General features: G+C 48.3%; 3 protein-coding genes across 6 annotated transcripts in view; 2 read left to right on the top strand and 1 right to left on the bottom strand.

Annotated features, from left to right (window-relative positions):
* LOC120961686 (uncharacterized) overlaps positions 1–19,772 on the bottom strand; it is a 395,308-nt gene that overhangs the window by 294,176 nt on the left and 81,360 nt on the right. The window lies entirely within an intron of this gene.
* On the top strand, positions 113–9,696 carry LOC120953155 (uncharacterized). The gene is made up of 4 exons (XM_040372917.2): positions 113–1,270; positions 2,499–3,888; positions 3,992–4,244; positions 6,350–9,696. The coding sequence occupies exons 2-4, from the start codon at positions 2,929–2,931 to the stop codon at positions 6,760–6,762; spliced, it is 1,626 nt and encodes a 541-aa protein (XP_040228851.2). The 5' UTR covers positions 113–1,270; positions 2,499–2,928; the 3' UTR covers positions 6,763–9,696.
* Positions 11,382–18,078, top strand: LOC120951709 (uncharacterized). Of its 4 annotated transcripts, XM_049607133.1 has the most exons (5): positions 11,382–12,019; positions 12,705–12,909; positions 13,770–13,911; positions 15,686–15,996; positions 16,084–18,078. In XM_049607133.1, exons 3-5 carry the CDS (start codon positions 13,790–13,792, stop codon positions 16,860–16,862), a joined length of 1,212 nt encoding a protein of 403 aa, XP_049463090.1. In that variant the 5' UTR covers positions 11,382–12,019; positions 12,705–12,909; positions 13,770–13,789; the 3' UTR covers positions 16,863–18,078. The 4 variants fall into 4 exon arrangements, with proteins under 4 accessions (XP_049463090.1, XP_040226528.2, XP_040226501.2 ...); XM_040370594.2 differs by lacking the exon at positions 12,705–12,909 and having other exon boundaries at positions 13,773–13,911; XM_040370567.2 differs by lacking the exon at positions 12,705–12,909.

Below are 19,772 nucleotides of genomic sequence, written 5' to 3'. Positions count from 1 at the left end.
AACTTATTTAACTTCTGTTATACTTTTTTCTCGTAGTTGAGTCAAAAATCCTCAACTTTTCATTCAATTATCAAAACCAAAACTGAGCACTGCAAAGCGGCCCAGAAGCGGATTGCATTGCGGCCGACAAGATGTCTGGTAATTTGTCTGCTATGTCGTACGACTTATACTCATTTGGATGAGAAGCGCAAAAAGCGCTGCCCTGGGCCGTCGCTGTACCGCGCGCAGGGTACACAACGAACACAACCAACCAACGGGAAAGGGAAAACATCTGATCGGTCGTCAGCCGTATGTCTGTTCGCAGCTGCAGCCGCAGGCCCGGCAGGCGGTAACCGTCAAACCGTTCCGCACCAGCATTCGCCCAGTGTAAACGCACTGACACACACGGCCAAAAACCTTGCTCGCCTCTTTCGCTCTCTCCCCAACCCCTTTGTGCACGCTTTCGGGCAGTGGCAGGGCGCAAGTGACGGTTCCAACTGACGGCGCAGTCTTATTTCTCAGCTCACCACACGAAAATGGCTGAGTTGTGAGCGTCGGTCGTTTTTGGGCAGTGCGTGTGTGTGTGTGTCTGTGCATTGTAAAAGGCAATCATTTCCCGCATCGCGGACACCATCGGACACACGAATGGTTCCACTTTTCGGCACGCGACCACCAGCTCCTTGAACGGCCTGTGTGTGTGTGTGTGTTGTGCCTTTGGTGCGGTCGGCCACCCACTGCTGGAGCGCATCCCGCCTGACTCGTCCAAACCACCCTCCCTTAGCAGTGGTGTGCTAACGACCCACCCCCCCCCGACGAGGAGGAGAGGAAATTGAGCCATTTCCCCCGTGGTGGGCGCGCGCGGGGGAGGGCCACGGACAGACAGACAGACACAACCCTCACACCGAACGGTTTCGGGTGTGCGGATGGAGCTGGGCATCCCCGTGTCCCCGGCATTCCACCAGCAGCAGCAACAGTGAATTGGTGCGCACCGACAGGGTGGGAAGGGGGAGGGCACGGGTGGATGACCGTGTCGCCAGATGAGACTCACATGCCGTGCTGCTGCAGCAGATTCCCCCGTGGTGTCGGTGGTGGTGTTTGGTGGTGGAGTGGTGGAGCGGTGCTGTTGATTCGACGTGCGTTTTGATCGTCGGCCGCACACGGGACACGATACGGCGGAAGGCGGAAGAGGCCGGGGGGAAGGTGCAGTGCCTGTTAACCTGTTAAGTATCATCCCTGCTCGTTAAGCGAACCCCCGGAATGCGCCACCGAACCGCAACTAGTACCACACACTGTAAGTTACATGGGGGGACCACACACACACACACACACACACGTGCACGCACGCAGGCACACACTTCCACACAAACACAATTTTCAATCGCATTCTTCATCGCCCCCCCCCCCTCCTGCTGCACCGCTTCTTTGCCCATTTCTCTTCACAGGCGAAATGCGTGCGTGCGTGCGTGTGTGCAGAAATATGTTTCCTTTGTTGGAATGGTTTCGATCTGCCCTTTTTATTTGGGAGTATTGTGTGTGTGTGTGTGTGTCTGTCTGTCTTTTTTCTTCTTTTCTCTCTCTCTACATCCCCCTCCCCAAATTGGTTCCCACTTCCTACACAGCCGCACAGCTGTGCGCGGGACCAAGTGCTTCCGGCCATCATTTCCGGTGGGGTACTGTGGGCCACAAAACTATTAAAAAAAAAACGATAAGCTATTGCACTGGACCCTGGCACATCACACACGCTACGCTTGGGGGAGTGGGGATGTGGATTCTGCAGCCCGGACGGTTCCGGGCGAAATCCAAATCCCGGGAGTGCTTCCCGATAGTGCTTTCCGGGAGTTCTTAGGCGGCATTTCCTTCCTCGAGTGCTGAGCAAATGTGGTCATGAGTCATGGAGGGGTGGAGTGTACCTCCAGCAAGCGAAGCGATCGCTGAATACTCGGTGCTGTTTTTTTTTGGGTCGGAATTGCCTGCCATTTCCGGTTCACCTGGGATTCCCCAGAGAGAAAACATTTTTTTTTGTTTTTTTTTTCAATTAAAAAACCTTAACAAAAATGAATGTAATACAGAAATATGGTTAAAAATAGGAAAGGGAATGGGACCTATGAACAGCCACTGATTTTAAATAAGAGTTTTTTATTGAATCTAAAATCATAAAGGTGCAATAAACGCCTAAATCACACCCTAATTACCCCAAGATCAATACTTCCCTCAGCGCTGGTGCAGTGTGACATGCTCTTCGGTTGCATTATGCTTATGATTGTGCCCACGGTGTTTTTTTTTCAATTATTTTTCCCTGCAATAGGCCAATTTACGTAAGCACTGATCTTAATCTGTATCAGGCGCCGCGCTCTGCCACGGGTTTGTTTTTGTCCGTGTGGAAGACCGCTTCCGCTTTTTGGTTTCTTCGGCTTGAGGTGAAACTGTAACAGTCTTATGCTTTATACATTTTTTTTTAAATTTTTCTAATATTTTGCCTCTTTTTGAAATATTTCTTTGTTTGTATTTAATCCTTCCAGAACGATCGTGCATCATCGCCTGACAGAGAGTGGCCTTCCGAGAATATTTTGTAATTGTGAAGTAAACAAAAAAACACACACACACACAACCAAGCCTTCGAAGAAACGGACAGCAATATTGCAAGCGATACGAGAGCGAGATAGAGAGAGAGAGAGAGAGAAAACTTAGAAAAATAGAGCGACAATCATCAAAAAGTTTAACCGCCTCAAAACGTAAAGGGTGGAAGGTAAAGTACACGCGGACCAGTGACCAGCAAGGCACACACACACAGACATTGTCGTCGTATATCATACGTAATATAGCAAACAAAAAACAGACACACCCACCCACAAACATATATATATATTACAAAAGCGTGCCTAAGAATCTGGTTGCCAATTTGCCCCGCCGTCGTCCCGCCCCGCCCAGCCGACGCGAAACCCGGACTTGATGCATAGCACCTCCCAGGGTGGTAGTATGGCTGCTACTCTGCTACAGCAGAAAACGTACATGAACGGGCTGGCCGGGAGCGGCGGGCCGGACGGGTCCGGTCCGGCCGGACCGGGCGCGGTGGGCAGCGTGGGTGCGGCCGGTGGCGGCGGAGGCGTCGGAAGCGGCCCGTCCGCCGGCGCCACCTTCCTGCCCGTCTCGAAGACGCTCATCCATCACCTGCTGCCTCACAACCTGCAAGCGGACCATCACACGGCCACCGGCGCGTTCCATCACAGGGCGGAGCATTACCACCAGCGGGCGCACCGGGGCAGCATCGGGTCGTCGGCGTACGGTACGCTCGCGCCGAGCGGCTGCGAGGATCCGCCGGCCAGCGCGCTGGACGAGATCTTTAGCCCGCTGCCGGTCCGCCACCTGGATGCGGCCGGGAGCGCCAGCACGCCTTTGGAGATCGGTACCGATGCACTGTGGGACGCAATCGGGTCGCCGACCACTACTACTGCTACTGCCGACACCGCTACCACCACCACTAGCACAGCGACTGCCGCTGTCTTCATTGGGCAGCAGCCCACCATCCCAGCAACAACCAATCATGCCTCAATCAACAACCCGCAGCAGCACTGCCACGAGCAACCGGACGCGGACTGTCCGATGGCGGATGGGTCCGAGACCACCACCACCACCACCACCGAGCAGCAGGCCGCCGGTCCCGAGCCGGGCGAGCAGGAGCAGCAGGAGCCCGAACCCGAGCCGGAGATCGACATCGTCATCAACAACGTGGTGTGCTCGTTCAGCGTGCGCTGCCACCTGAACCTGCGCGACATCGCGCTCTACGGCGACAATGTCGAGTTTCGGCGCGAGAACGGCATGGTCACGATGAAGCTGCGCCGCCCGTACACGACCGCGTCGATCTGGTCCTCCGGGAAGATTACCTGTACGGGCGCTACCTCCGAGGACCAGGTAATTGTTCAGCTGGCTCTACCCCCGCTGCTGCTGAGTTTGTCTTCCACACTTACCCTGCTTGTTTGCTTTGTTTGTTTTTTGTTTTTTTTTTTTTTTGTAGGCAAAGGTGGCCGCACGCCGCTACTCGCGCTGCCTGCAGAAGCTGGGGTTTAACGTGCGGCTGCGTAACTTTCGCATCGTGAACGTGCTCGGTACCTGCGCGATGCCGTGGGGCATCAAGATCGTCAACTTCTCGGAGAAGTACAAAAAGGACGCGAGCTACGAGCCGGAGCTGCACCCGGGCGTCACGTACAAGCTGCACTCGCCCCGCGCCACGCTCAAGATATTTTCCACCGGAAGCATCACCGTTACCGGTAAGTGTGTGCGCTGTAAAGGTGAAGCGATGTGGGTGCAAATTGCAGCAAGATTACAGTTTTTCCTCCCGCCTGCATGTGTGCTTAGGGAAAGTTGTCTTTCGTTAGGTAAAAAGTGTCAAGGGATGTACCAATTTCGGAGCCGATTCCGATTCCAGATCCGATTCCGGATCCGATTTCGGAATCGATTTCGGAAACTGAAGCCGGATCTACTATCCGGAATCGATTCCAGAAAATTTCGGACCCAGCCGGAATTGATTCCGACGAAAACTTCATTATTCAATATTTTGATAGATTGATGAATCCCTGGAGATATATGGATTTTAATGGATTTATAAATCTTTACAGATTCATGAATCCTTGGAGATTCATGGATGTTTAGAGATTCATGAATCCTTGAAGATTCGTGAAACTTTCGAGATTCGTGAATCCTTGGAGATTCTTAAATCTGTGAAAATTAATGAATCTTTCAAGATTCACAAAGCTTTGAAGATTTGTGAATCTTTAGAGATTCATGAATCTTTGAAGATTCGACTCGAGATTCGAATCACTCATCACTGAAGATTCATATGAAGGAATCTCAACGAAAGATTCATGAAACCCAACACTACTGGAGATTTGACGCCTACTGTGATTTAGAATGCTCGTGTCGCTGGATTTTCCCAAGCATACTTCTTGTAACATAAAGCATATTTCAAAAAGCAATCGAGACAAGTTGCTCGACTCGACTCGAATCGAGAAAACATAATATCATAAGCCGCAGTGTTCGGATTTGTTTAAGATACACTTTGTTTAATAATTATGTTAGTTGATGAGTAACATATTCGTCATTGTTTTCCGCAATATATTGGATGTGTTACAATCATGTTCGTCGTAGCAGCGTTTATCTGCCGACCATGTTGCTCGAATTGTTTTGTTTTTTTTTTGTTTGTATTTTTATTGAGTGTTAAACTGAAAAAATAGAACAAAGATATTGTATTGTTTTTAGGTTACTAATGTTACTGTAGATGTAAGGTAGGACAAACCAGGGTTGTTTTAGTTGTCGAGCGTAATTTTTGAAGAATAATTTAGCATCGCACGTACTTGACCTCTATGAACACGTGCAGTAGGAAAGTCTGAGACTAATAGCGCATGACCGTTTGGTTTTTGAATTGAGTTGTAAGTGTCTTTATTTTTGCAATATGTATTCTTGTATACTAATAGTTGTAATTGCATTGGTGCTTATCATATACGCTTGTTTGTATATGTAATTACAATTATCGTTTGCTTATTTGTTTTTTTTTTAATGAAAAAAGGACTCATACGTTCTGTTCATACTATTTAGCTTTGAGTTGTAAAAAAAGTCCGTAAAAACTTTACTTATTAAATACAATTTTTTGTCTCGTTCTCAACAGTCACAACACTGTCAATCGCTTGTTACGTGACATCTCATTCGAGTTGCCATTGACATTGTTGAATTGTATTTTAAGGGCTTGCAATACCTATTTATGTTGTTGTGATGACCTCGCAAACCACGGCCAATATGTACAATATATGTTATGGTACCTTGCCATACGAAACCTCTCGTAATTACAGGGGTTCTCATAGTTGTGGGACACTTCCTTGACCCTTTCTTATAGCAAGTGAACTTCATATGTTGGAATTTGGACTCTATGGCACCCTTGTTGGACAGGCTCCTTAGAAATTGCTATTGGTTTTTTCAAACAAGGGTGCTATAGAGCGCAATTCCCAATCCATGAAGTTCATTTCGCATAAGAAAGAGTCAATAAAGTGTCCTAAAGCAATCAGTACTCCTGGAAAACCCTGTAAAACGTGTGTTTAATTGTTTTAACAGAGAAACGTGCCTGTTGATTGTTCTAGTCCATGAAGTATAATGCTCAAGAAGATGTTCACCAATGATGAAGGGAAATTGGCATCAAATGTATGCATTTTTTTACCTTTTGGCATTGTGCGATAACTCTAAAATTGGCGACTCTTTTCCATTTATCCATGAATTACTTTCCCCTTTTACTATTTAATCCAACAATTGTACATGTAACAATCAATGCACCATACAAAAATGAATCTAATGACACCTTTCCACCTCCAATTCTCCACCTCAACAGCTGCCAGTGTGGCCTTCGTGCAGGCCGCCATCGAGCACATCTTCCCGCTGGTGTACGAGTTTCGCAAAAAGCGCACGCCGCACGAAAAGCTCGAGCTGCTCAAGCAGCCGCCCGCCTTCGATCCGCAGGAGCTGGAGCTGCCGGAGGATGGCGAGGTCGATCTGCTGGCAGCCGCCGGCACCACCACCACCACGACTGCGAACGGCGGTGAGCTGGCGAACGTGGACGACGACGACGACGAGGCCGACGGCGCACTCGTGTCGGAGGACTACGAAATGCACGGGGAGGACGAACGGCTGCCGCCGCCGCCGCCGCCCGGCAACACCAAAGCAATAGACAAAAGCAATAGTATTAGGGCAGCCGGGTGTGCGCCGCCTGCCAGGGGCGGCTGTGCACCACGGTTCGTGCGCTAGGGCTTCCCCCGCGACCCCGGACTGAATCGTAATCGGAATCGTATATAGATATATATACATATGCTATGCTACCAATGCTCAGTGACTGGCCAGCCAACAAGAAGAAGAAGAAGAAGAAGAAGAAGAAGAAAAGGTCACACAAACTCCCACTTCTAAACTAGCAATAATCTTTATCTCGGATCTTCCAATGCACACACCCACCCCGCGATAATAACTCCCAATGCAAAAGCATGCCCTTATCTTACCTAGTTATCCTAGTACCTTTAATCTCTCTTTCTCTCTCTCTCTCTCTATCTCTCTATCTCTCTCTCTCTCTCTCTCTCTCTCTCTCGTTTTCTCTCTATCCTCTCACATTTACTCTTATGACATACTCAAGACAGAAGTTATGCTTTAGGCACGATGAATGATGGTTGGAATTTTCAACCGTTGTAAGGCGTAGTTGCTTTCTTGTCATATTCATTTGTTTCTGTTGCTTTATTGTTTTATTTTAAACCTCACCATTACTGTTCACAAACACCCCCCCCCCTCTTTCACGCCATTGTAATTAGGATATGTTTATCACATCTGTTTGCTGCAATAAGGATAGCAGCCGCCACTAGCCAACCCTAGTTAGTGCCGATTTAATTTATAGCTATTGCACGTGACTGCTCCAAAAAAAAAAAAACAAAACTGCAAGCAGACACACACACACACATGCGTCACGCTGTTCCCTCTGCTTTCCGTTACTGTATTTATTATTTCTGTCAAACAAAATCGTAGCAAATCGTTGCAATATAATTACTTGAACTGTTGGGGCCTTTCGTTAAATGGACGGTTTGGCTGCCCGCAACCGCAAACCCATGGTGGGAACGAGACCCGTAGCTGGCTTGTGCGCGCGCGTGTGTGTGTGTGTGTGAGGTGGTAGGCAAGGGACAGCCCCGTTGAGTCAGCAATTAATTTTATTCTCCCGCTGTGTATACTCATAGGTTCGATATTAGTTAGAAAACACTTTGCGTTACAATTATATATATGTAAACAATACATCTAGCGAGCCACAACAAAAAAAAAACAGTGCGTGAAAGTGCGCGCCAAACGAGTGTGGGTATGCGCATCATCCTGATCACACACATATACCCACACACACACACACACACACACAAACACTCAACAAACTGCCTGAGAAGAGAGAGAGAGAGAGGAAACAAACAATTGAAGGGATGGGGAGAGGTCGTAGCGAAACAAAAGCAACACAATATATACTAGTTTAGTGGTTTATGAATAGAGCTTTTAATACGAATAGGCTTTAGCGTGTTACGATTAATTAACAACAAACAAAAAAGTGCCCCTAGAGTAAAAGAAAAGCCCAGCCCAGGCTGTGTGGACGGTGGAGAACGAGGATGAGCAATAGGCGCAACTAGGAAGCAAGAGTAGTGTGGTAACACATAATAGGTGTGTATCGCAGCAGTGAAAGTAAGGCCCCCCCGCACGCGCTGACGACGAGGAGGATTGCTTGTTTTCATTAGTTTCATTTTTTCTTTACTACCAACCACGCTTCTCTTGGACATCAGCGGCAGACTGCTTTGTGGTGGTCTCTGTCGGACAAGAGCCAAACGTTAATCTTTGGGTGGATCTTTGCCGACGCCTTTTGCATATAGCTAAGGGCTGTATGTAGCGACACCTGACACAATTTCATACGTTAATGTGTTCTAGCACTACTTGTTTCACTTCTATTCCAACTCCTGTATGTTTTTCTTCTTCTTATTGTTTTTTTTTTTGTTAAAAACACTTTCAAGCGTTTGAAGCAATTCAAACAACGCAGGGCATTGTTGAGTTTTTATCTCAATTTAATTTTTTTATTATTTTAGTAAACGCCTTCTTTTGGTTTCGTTTGTAAACGCGAAGAAGTGGTACAAGCAAAGTGTAAGTGCAAAGTGGCGAACATAATGCTCCCCGTGCGAGGGCAGGATACAATAATTTAAGCCCCGTATAGTAGGAGACAGAGCGAAAGAGAGCGATTTAGTTAGTCTGAGGGGGAAGGAGGGAGGGGGGGGGGAACAAACATCAACCAAACAAAAACCAAGTGCTTGCGACGGGTGCGGTGGTGCGGTGTCGAAATAGCATGTAAGACTCATAATCTCGGAATGTGGCCGTGTGTTCCCTTGTAAGACACCCACCACCAGCCCCTCGCCATGCGTGGCCGCGGTTCCTGCGTATATACATATATACATATATCGTAGAGAGAAATAGGAAAGTCCCAGCAGAACCAAACCCCGGCGCGCTTCCTTCGCCATGATAACAAAAAAAAAAAAAATGGTGAAAAAATGGCGCGACCGGTTGATTTGGTGCTGGCTGCTCGGGGTGAAAAATCAATTTGCGTGCGCTGTATCGCTGAACTGAACTCTACTAGCAGATAGGTATTGACATATGAACTGTAGCAGTAAACAAACAAACAAAACACTAATCATTTGGTAGCAATGTATATCAAAAGAGGCGCAGCGCATATCAAGCGGTTGCCGCGTCGGAAGCATCCATCTCCTCGATCGGCCCCGCGAAAGGATCTCGGGCCGCGTTTCCTGCGGAGCTGATCCACAGCTTCGTGGTGTTGGTAGCGTACGTTAGGGAGTGATAAAACCAAAGACTTACATTTGTATTATGCACACATCAGAAAATGGAAAAGGAAGAGAAGGAGGAGAAGAAGGAGTAGGAGCCGAAAGAGGAGGGAAAACACATACACACACGCACACACTACACGGAGAAGGAAGGACGCCCGAGCAGTGGTGGCACCCAGGACCGGAACCGGACAAGGATCGATGCGAAGACGCGGCATACAGACACACACACACACATGAACACATACACGAGCGAACGCATGCGAACGATGCGTGCTTTTGCGTTAGCTTTTGGGGACGCAACCATTTCTAACGAGGAACGAAAATAAAACCTACAATTATTTAATGTTTGTTTCCGTTGTCAGTTATTGCAGCCAAACTTCACCTTGGTGTAAAGGGGTTGGAGGAGTTGAAAGAATCGTATCATCACATTAGCGTTTGGTTATGAGTCCGTTGGTTGTATACTGCTAGCAATTTGATGATTTTGGTGGTCAGTTTGGGATTGTTGGTCGTCATGCACGGCCAACAGTGGGTATCCCACGGCGTTCGGTTCTGGCTGAAGAAGACTATTTGAACGCGATTGCACACATTCTCTTGCGTGGTAGTCGAACTCTTAGTTCTCAAAGTTGGGAATTAACTGGTAGCAAATTCATATTTGGTATGCTGTAACTGTATGTTTATCTAAATACTGTCAATTCCGGAACCGGTATGGATTCAGTATTAGTTCTAGAACCGGTATTGATTTCAGTATCAGTTCCTGCATCGGTATGAGTTAGATATCTATTCCAGCGTCAGTAGGGGTTCAGAATTAGTTTCAGGACTATTTGGGCTTGTGGTCGGTGTTATGAGTTATGTATGAGTTCGGAATCTGTTCTATGTCTAGTATGGGTTCAAAATCAGTTCCAGAACTGGATCGGAATAAGAGTTCTGTATCAGGTTCCGGTATGAGTTCGGGATCTGTTCTAGATCTAGTATGGGTTCGAAATCAGTTCCAGAATTGGTTTGGGTTCAGTATCACTTTCAGGATCAGTATGAGTTCAGTATCAGTTCCAGGATTGGTATTAGCTACGGATCTATTCCAGGTTGCATAAGGGTACGGATTCAGTTCCAGAACCGGTATGAGCTCAAGGCCAGTTTCTGGACAATTTTGAGTTTGCGATCGCATCGGACAGTATTAATTCCAGGACTAGGCTGAGTTCGTTATCAGTTCATGGACCGGTATGAGCTCAGTATCAGTTCCAGGACCGGTTTCGGTTTCGATTGTCGGTCAATTAATCGGTCGTCATAAGTTCCTGGTTTGAATTGGGTTTGGGGTAGCGGTTAATTTTGACGTACACTTCAGAGTAAAAAGAGGATCCTTGAAATTTATTTTCGTAACCCTGTAACTCGGGCCAATTAACTAGTGAAAAGTAATACTAGTTTAATCCGTTTAATATTTTAACTCAACTTTGAAACATCACAGCATATATTTACCGCATTGCATGTCCCAAGCTTTCCTAGCAGGAAAGAAATGAGCAATCAAAATCGGGCCTGGGAAGGACGTGACGCATACAATATCAATCGTTAATGAATCTGCTTCCTTGAATGCATTGCTTTTGGTTGCACAACACAAATAAAACCAACTTGCAATAAACCAAAAAGTATGATTCGGTAGTTTGAAGCGCCCATCCACCGCAGTCTCTATACACCTTTGGTGCGTTTCTGCCCAGCGCCCGAGCTGTCAAGCGCGGAACCTGACCGTATTAATACACGATGCGCAATCTCAGATTGCGCATATATTCGTTTTATCAAAACATAAGTCATTTGGCGTAGCCAACCCTGAGCTATAAACGTCATTTCCATACATTTTCAGATTGCGCTAAGATTGCGCATAAATTTTCAAGATTATATGTCCGATGTATATAAAATTTTTTTGACAGATAAATATATCAAACCGACCCGTTTGACAGATAAATATATGCGCAATCTGAGATTGCGCATCGTCTATTGCTACGGTGAACCCAGGGGCCACCCGTCAGCTGTCAACCGCTTCATTCATCCATTCTCCCCTCCCCTGCCCCACACACACACAGAGCCGAGCAAAGAAATGAACGAACGGCACAGAGTGGCACCGCCACAACGGGGAGCGCCCTGTCGTTTCGCTCGCAGATCTGCTTGACTTTCATACATTCGCAGGTGACTTGCTCGGCGCACGGAGCAACGGAGTGCAGTGAAAGAATCAGAGAAACAGAGAGAGAAAAAAGTGAACCATAACAAACAAAACAAAAAAAATCCCACATCCACCCACCCACAGCCCTACTGGGGGGTGCCGCACGAGCGGGCTTGAGAGGTAGGGGCGCGCGCGCGCTCGAAATTTCGCTGTCACCGCGGGGCCCCCGCACGAGGTGGGGAGTCAGATCTTTGGTGGCGCGATTCGATTGTGCGCCATTTGTGCGCTGGCCAGCAGCAGCAGCAGCAAACGTAAGACACAGTGAACACCCCTGCCCCACGATCAAACCGCTCAAACGGGCGAAGTGTGCGCCCGCGAGACGAAGCGAAAAGCAAATAGAAATCGAACCGTCCCGGGCGGTAAGCGGGGGTCGGGAGCACCCAAAAACAACAACAACAAAAAGGAGAACAATAATAATAACAACAACAACGAGTTACTTCCGTGCTGCCGAATTTCGAAGGTAAATTAGTGCGTTAGTGTGCGCCAAGGTGTGTTTGCTCCTTTATTTACTTCCCGTTTTGTTTTTCTCTGCACCATGTGTTTTGGTGCGTGTGTTTTTGCTTTGCCTGATACGGTTCCACCTGTTTCCTCCATTTTCCCAAATCAGTGTGTGTATGTGTGTGTGTGTGCATTCTTTGTTGTGAAAACGGCGTACGGTGACATTTTCGTGCCGTGATCGAAGAGAAAAGCAGAAGCAGTAAAGAGGGGGGGGGGGGGGTGGGAAAGGGAAGGGAAGCGGTGGTGGCGAGTTACTCAATCAGTATACCCTTCCTTTCCACGCAGCATGCAAATCGCGTGTCTGTCCCTCTTTCGCGCACACGATTTCCAGCGCGCCAAGTGATAAGGCGCAACGTTGGTAAACAAGAAATTACGTTGCGCCACCCAAGCCACCCGCTCCCTTCGATCCCCGGCAATCAAGGCCAATGCCATCGGGTTCACAATCACCAACCCACCCCATTGGGGTTGTTATTGTGGGTGTGTTCTGTCGGGTGTACGCGAGTGACCCCCCCCCATCTGCTCCAGATGTACGCAGCGACCACGCGCACTTGCGCGAAAATGCGTTGCAAGAATTAGAAAGGCTCCACCGCCTCCGTCTAATCAGCAGTTTTTTTTGTTTTTTTTTTTTACTTTCCCGTCATTTGCAGCAACAAACACAAACATGTTGGCGTAGGTGGGGGGAGTCATTTTCGATAAATTACAACAACAACAGCAACAACAAAAAAGCGTAATTGTTTACAACGTGCAATTTCTGCGGACTCGGCGCAAATCAGCGGCTTTTGTGCGGCGTACTAATAAGTCGTTGGGTGGTCGAAGGAGGGGAGGGATTGGGTATTGTTTGTCTACAAAAAGGTAAAAAAAAACTCATTTATGGCCCATCTCGCGCTGTCCTCAATTGGTGCGCGTTTTATTCGTACAAGGTCCCCACGCCGCCTCGTTCCAAAAACAAACCGACATTCGGAACGCTCTCGAACGTGTGTGTGTGTGTGTGTCCTTTCCGGCAGAGAATGACGCGGGGCCGCGCAGGAAGCAGAATGATGGGTCTTCTCAACCATCCCCCCCCGGCATCAAAGAAAGCACTTTAATTTACCGTTTCTTTGTTGTTTCCACGACAAAACACTACGCCACTACAAAGCGTCTTGGGAAGAGGAGGGGGGACGGGGCGGTGGCAAAAATGGGTCAAAACACGGGATGGAAAACCCGGGTGCTGCTCGGGGCGCGGGGGAAGATGTTTGTTATTTATAAAATTGCGAGTGATTTTTGCGCGTTTTCCGCGCAACTTGGCCGTGCCGCGTGTGTGACTAAGTGCCGCCCCGTCCGTCCGCGTTCGACGGCAAAACACAGCTGTGTGTCACAGCAGCAGCAACATGCAGAGAACGGAAGGCGCAAAAACACAGGCAAAACAAAAGCCACCGCGGAGCGGAGATCGGTTGTGCGTCGTAGCGAGCGTGCGGCCGCGTCGTAACCGTCCGAAATGCGTCAGGCCAAGTCGTTCGTCGTCGAACAACCCCCTCCTCACCAACGGCACAATGTTTGATCCCTTGTATGTGTGTATGTGTGTGTGTGTGTGTTTATGTTGACGCGTTGTTTTTGTTTCCGAATCGCGATCGCACCGTCTGGATACCAGAATTTCTAGAGAGATAGATAAAGTCATAAAACAGTTTCTTATCCGGTTCTTTTTTTTTTTTGTGTGTGTATGTGTGTTTTTGCAGCAGCAGTAGCCAGCAACAGAATGAAGGTGTTACGGGAGAAGATATCGAAAATGGCTGGAGGAGTGCAGCAAGCCATCGTGTGGTTTAAAGCCGGCGGCATCGTCAGCCCGATGCTGCTCATCTACGTACTTCACATGCTCTGGTAAGCAAGCGCCAAATCACGTGGTGTGTAGCGTTCAAGGGTAGTAGTAGTGGGGAAGGGGCGATCCGGTTCACCATCGGCAAGGCCTTAGCGCCGCAGCAAAGCTCCAGTTGTCTGCCTTTGTCCCCACCCTCTCACCCGCTCACAAGCATTCGAATGTCGTTCGCCGCGTGCTTTGTTCAGCAGCGCCAGCCTTGAGCCGCACAGGCTCTAGCGCCGCGGTTTCCAAACACTGGACCTTGGAGGCGGCAAGCAAATCTAGGCGGCAGGCACAGCAGGCCTAGTCAAACTAGTGATGGGATAAATGACAGTTTTGGGACGGACCGACCGATTCTTCCTAGCTTCGGGATTGGAATCACTTCTGGAATGGAAATCAGTTTCAGAATGGTAATCGGTGCCGGTAATCTCCGGAAGTTTGAATCTTTCGTTGCGATCCATTCATGTGAAGCTTCCGCGATGAGTGATTCTAATGTCGAATCCAATATCTACAGATGGTTGAATCTCCAATGCTTCTTGAATCCATAAAGATGCATGCATCTCCAAAGAATCATTCTTCTCTAAAGACTGATGAATCTCTAAAGATTTTTGAATTTCTAAAACACTACGAATCTCTGGAGATCTATGATTTTCAAGATATTGAATGATCTCAGCATACTTGTGAATATCTGATGATTTATGTGAATCTTTAGTCTCAATAGATCATAACTCTATAAACGATTCATGAACTTCATGATGATCTTCAGAGATTCGAATGATTTTTCAGAAATCGTGCATTTATAGATCTATAAAGCTAAAGAGAACCATAAATCTATATAGCTATTATCCTGAATCTAGCTCTAGTAGCTCTAGTCTCAATAGATCATACATCTCCAATGATTTGTGAACATGGCGATCTTCAGAGATTCGAATGAGTTTTCAGAAATCATAATGACCTCCATTATCCAAGACCTCCAAGATTCATAATGATTCATGGATGATTCATGGATAGTCGAGCTTAAGAGCGATTCATGATTCAGATTCATTCTTTAAGAAGCATTCTTCGTTCAGACTCACGAATCTCAAATCAGAGAGTTACCCGTCCCTAGTATGCATCTCCAATTGTATCGCCAGGCCATAGTACCACATTTAGCCGGCCATGCTGGTGGTGTGAATTGCATTGCTTCGAAAATCTATCTAAGAATCGATGCTAAGGACTGGCAATGCCTTCGTGCTATCTGTTTTTACTTCACCATTTTCAAAGGTTCAGAGGTTCTGTGACATGTTTGCTGTGACATGAAGCCATTCCAGCGGCAATTAGTTACTTTAAACCCTAACAGATTCATTACTCTAGCATTCTCCTTCAACATTCTTCAACATTTTAAAACAGAATAGCAAATTGTTCTAATAACGACCTAAAACGAATCCACCGAACATCTACCGTAAGACCTCTAAATTAATCCTGTAACAAAGGCCTGTATATGAATTACAGACGACTCCGACTCTGACTCCGGTTGACTCCGACCGACTCCGGACGACTCCAAACGACTCCGGGCGAATCTGGACGACTTTAAATCCGGGCGGAACTAGTGTTTCAGATTTTGCCGGAATCGTACTAACAATAGCAGGAGTCGAATTGGAGTCGTGAATGTTCTCCAAAGAGCACATCTGCGAATCAATCTGCGAAAGGATCTAAATGTACTTGCAAGCGATCCCGTCTCACGGAGAATTCGAAAAATCGGCATTCCAGCGTACTAAGCTTCCTCCCCCGCTTTCTCTTCTCACCCACCCAACGCAGGCCCGAGTTTCGTCCGTTCAGCATACTGTTTGTGATTGCGATCGGGTTCCTGTGGGACCGGCCGGCCGGCCAGCAAGTGGTGGCCCCCTCCGCAACCGCCGGCTCGCCGCTGGCCGAGCTCGCGGCGAAGGTGTGGGCGCTGCGCACGACCCGCCCGCTCAGCATGGTGGCGGGCAGTGTGGCCGGCTGCCTCACCTACACCTACCTGGTGTGCTACGTGCTGCCCCTGTGGCTGTCGTTGGGCGTCGCCGGGCTGGTCGTGTGCTGGGATCGGTTCGGCGTGCCCGGTGGTCCGCTCAGCATTGCGCCGAGTAAGTAACACCGACCGAATTCACCCCTCATCAATGTCGAAATATTTATGTTTGCTTTTCCTTCCCCTTCACCCCTCCCAACAAAAGGTTTGCACGATACGCTGCAGCAGGAGCAGCAGGAAATGGACGAGTTTGTGCCGGAGCTGACGGAGGTGAGCCGCGTGCTGCTGCAGGAGGTCGGTGAGCAGGGCGCGGACACGACACCGCTCGCCGACGGGTTCGCCGCAGCGGCCGGTGGCCGCGGGAACAGCGCGGAGGAGGACGAGGAGCAGTACCTGCGGACGCTCATCCCGGAGGCGACCAGCAACGATTTCGAGTCGGCCGAGCTGAGCGGCTCCAGCAGCGACGAGCTGTTCTGCCCCGAGGGCCCGGCGGTGCGGAAGGCGGGTCGGGCGCACGGCCGGCCGGGCGAGCAGCAGCCGATCGAGTTCAAGAGCAGCCACTTTAACGCGAACAGCTCGTCCGACTCGGACGACAACATGTCGCGGGGGCTCAACTTTAACGACGACGAGGACGACGCGGACGGCGCGTCCCGGCGACCGGCGGCCAAAGGGAGCAGCAGCAGCAGCAGCAGCAGGCAGCAGCCGACTGGTGAGGCGATGCTGATGATGAGCGCCACCAGCCTGGCCAGCAACGTGCTGGTCGACACGGTGTACCGGCGTCTGCTGGACGCGGGCGCCCTGCACCAGCAGCAGCAGCCATCGCCGCACCATAGTATTCTTCAGTCGGTTGCCTCGCTCGGCAGCACGATACAGGCGCTCCGGGGGCAGACGGTGCAGGAGGAGGGCACCGATGACGAATCGACCGACGCGGACGAGGACAGTGAGTTTGAAATGCTCAACTCGGAGGAGCTGAACAACTTATGAGCACGTGGTGGCGCTTCCGAGGATTGTTAGAAGACATGTTAGGGAGAGAAGAAAAGAGAGATAGAGAGAGAGAGAGAGAGAGAGAAAGAAGAAGAGAAAGCGAGAGCGATCGAGAGAGAGATAGTAAGGATTGCGGTGTGGAAATGTAATTTCTCCGCCGCTGTTTGTCTGTTTTTGGTTTGACACGGCTAATCCCCGTTTTAATTGTATAACAATCCCCCAAAACTCCCCAATCCAACCCAGTTGCCATCTCTTCTCCCCGTTCCGAGGGCTCCTCGCCTCCCTCCCCCGAACCGGGTGGTGCCTCGATGTGTTTTTTTTTTGTTCTGTGTTATTTACGTTTTTATCGTTGTAATAATTATTCTTATGTTAATCAATGCTAGCTGCTAGGTGCCCCGTATTGACGTGGTGTTATGTACTCTACCCACATATCTTACCACGTATCCTTTAAAACCCCCCTTAGCTCCATTTAAAATTAATTTGTGTCACAGCAATTAAAACAAAAACAAAAACTACATCGAATGTAGCGTGCCAGAACGTTTGAGCCTAAGCCCGCCCACCCCTCCGGTGGCCGGTTGCAGGCTGGCCAACATGCAAACGCAACCAATTGAAGATATTATTTGCAGTCGTCGTGAAAGGATGAAATCTTTTCAAATTTACTTATCGTTACCAGTAAAAAACAACAACAAAAACATACTTATTGCATATCTTGTGGGAATGTTTGGTTTTGCTTAACAACAACAAAAAGAAGAGGAAACATTGTTCGATGAAAGCGTTAGGAGGACAGCCCGAAAAGCTTGTGTGTGGTTTTTTTTGTGTTCCTCCCCGTTCTAGTCTTACTTGAGCTAAGCGTAAGTGGGACGTGGTAGATGGATCTATCTAACCCCTCACCCCGTCGCCCAGTAGGAAAGGAACAAAAAAAAAGAGGATGGCAAGCGTGGAATGTCGGGGCCAGGCGATGGAATGTATGAAATGTGATAATAATTACATCAGCGCAGTAACAAACTTCTCCAGGCGGAAGTGCTAATAAATGTTAAACCCCCTAACTCCCCCTCCCAGTGTAATGTTTACCGACCGTGTTGTGGTACAAGATAGCAAGATTGAGTATTTTGTGTGTGCGTGTGTGTGTGTGTATTTCCCTATGTAGTTCCTAGTATACCGGTACCGTTCGTACCCAAAAATTCGAAGGAAATAAATTATTCTGCGTAAAACGTGATTGGAGTATTTTTATTATTATTACTATTATTATTATTATTATTACTATTATTGGTATTATTCAACTCCCCTACAGCACCAGCACAGCAGTAACAGCATCGACAGCATTGGTGCAGACGACGAGGTACCCCCGTTATCTCTGGATAAGATTGTCAGCGTCATCAAGCAGCTTAAGAGCAATAAGTCTGCTGGCAGCGATAGGCTGGCGGTCGAGTTCTTCAAGATGGGGCCGCAGAGGCTTGCCTTTGAATCAGCTGATCGTGAAAATCTGGAAGCAGGAAGAACTACCGGAGGAGTGGAAGCTGGGTATCATTCGCCCAGTCTACAAAAAGGGCCACATGCTGGATTGATCGAACTTTCGAGCCATCACGGTCCTTAATGCCGCCTACAAGATCCTGTCCCAGATCCTGTTCTGCAGACTTGCGCCCCTTGTTACAAATTTCGTCGGCAGCCACCAAACCAAACTACCCAGCAATTTTTTACTCTTTGGGAGATCCTCCAGAAGTGCAGAGAGCGCCAGACCTGTTCATCGACTTCAAGGCGGCCTACGACACCATAGACCGGAATGAGCTATGGAACATCATGCAACGGTATCACTTTCCTGGGAAGTTGATCAGGCTGTTAGAGGTCATCATGAACGGAGGGGCAGTGCAAGGTGAGAGTATCGCACTAGACATCGGAATCGTTCGAATCTCACAGGGGTCTGAGGCAAGGCGACGGGCTCTCCTGTCTGCTCTTCCACATCACCCTGGAAGGTGTCCTTTACCGGTCTCTCCAATTCCTTGGCCTCGTGGATAACATCGCCATCATCGGCAGGACTACGCAACCGCGAAGCAGCAAGAATTTGATTGAGGATCATTGTAGCATACCATGGGCTACATCATCTGCTGAAGTCGAGGAAGACTTCGAGACCGCACGAAATGTGAGATTCGGCCGGTGGTCCTCTATGAACATAAGTCTTGCAGGACGAGGCAAATACTCTGGGCATGTTTGAGTGACGCATCCTCTGACGTGGAGGAGAAGGATGAACCAGGAGCTTGCAGAGCTGTACGACCGAACCGAGCATCCTGACGGTAGCGCAGGCTGGTAGGATACGATGGCTGGGGCATGTTATGAGGATGCCGGACTGATGCTGCATCCAGAAGGTATCCGACAACGATCCCTAGTTCGGCATGAGGCACAGCGTACTCGATGGCTGGATCAGGTGATGCGAGACCTGGCGAGAGACAGAAAGAGAAAGATAGAAAGAAAGAAAGAGAGAGAGAGAGAGAGAGAGAGAGAGAGAGGGGGGGAGAGAGAGAGAGAGAGAGAGAGAGAGAGAGAGAGAGAGAGAGAGAGAAAGATAATGTTTTTTTTTGTTCTTTATCATGCATGTTGGGGTTGATGAATACATTATTTATTTAGTGTAATACATTGCTCATACATTGGGACTGGACCTTGCTCGGCTACTCGAATAACACGGATAATGAGTCAAAATTTTATCACATATTCCTAATTTGGTTTTGAAATTTATATTATGTTCTGGTAAAACCTAGTCAGTTTTGATCGACTTCATGTTTTTCCAATGGGAATATTTGAAATGTGTCACGAATTATAACGTTTTTTTTGTTAAGAAAATATGCTCTGATAACCGTTTTTTTTTCTAATATCCTCTTCAGCACGCAATGTCACCTTTGTAAGGAATTTGACTGCCAC

This window comes from Anopheles coluzzii, chromosome X, assembly GCF_943734685.1.
Source record: "Anopheles coluzzii chromosome X, AcolN3, whole genome shotgun sequence".
In the NCBI taxonomy this organism is placed as follows: Eukaryota; Metazoa; Arthropoda; class Insecta; order Diptera; family Culicidae; genus Anopheles; species Anopheles coluzzii.
This window is presented reverse-complemented; position numbering and strand designations above follow the sequence as displayed.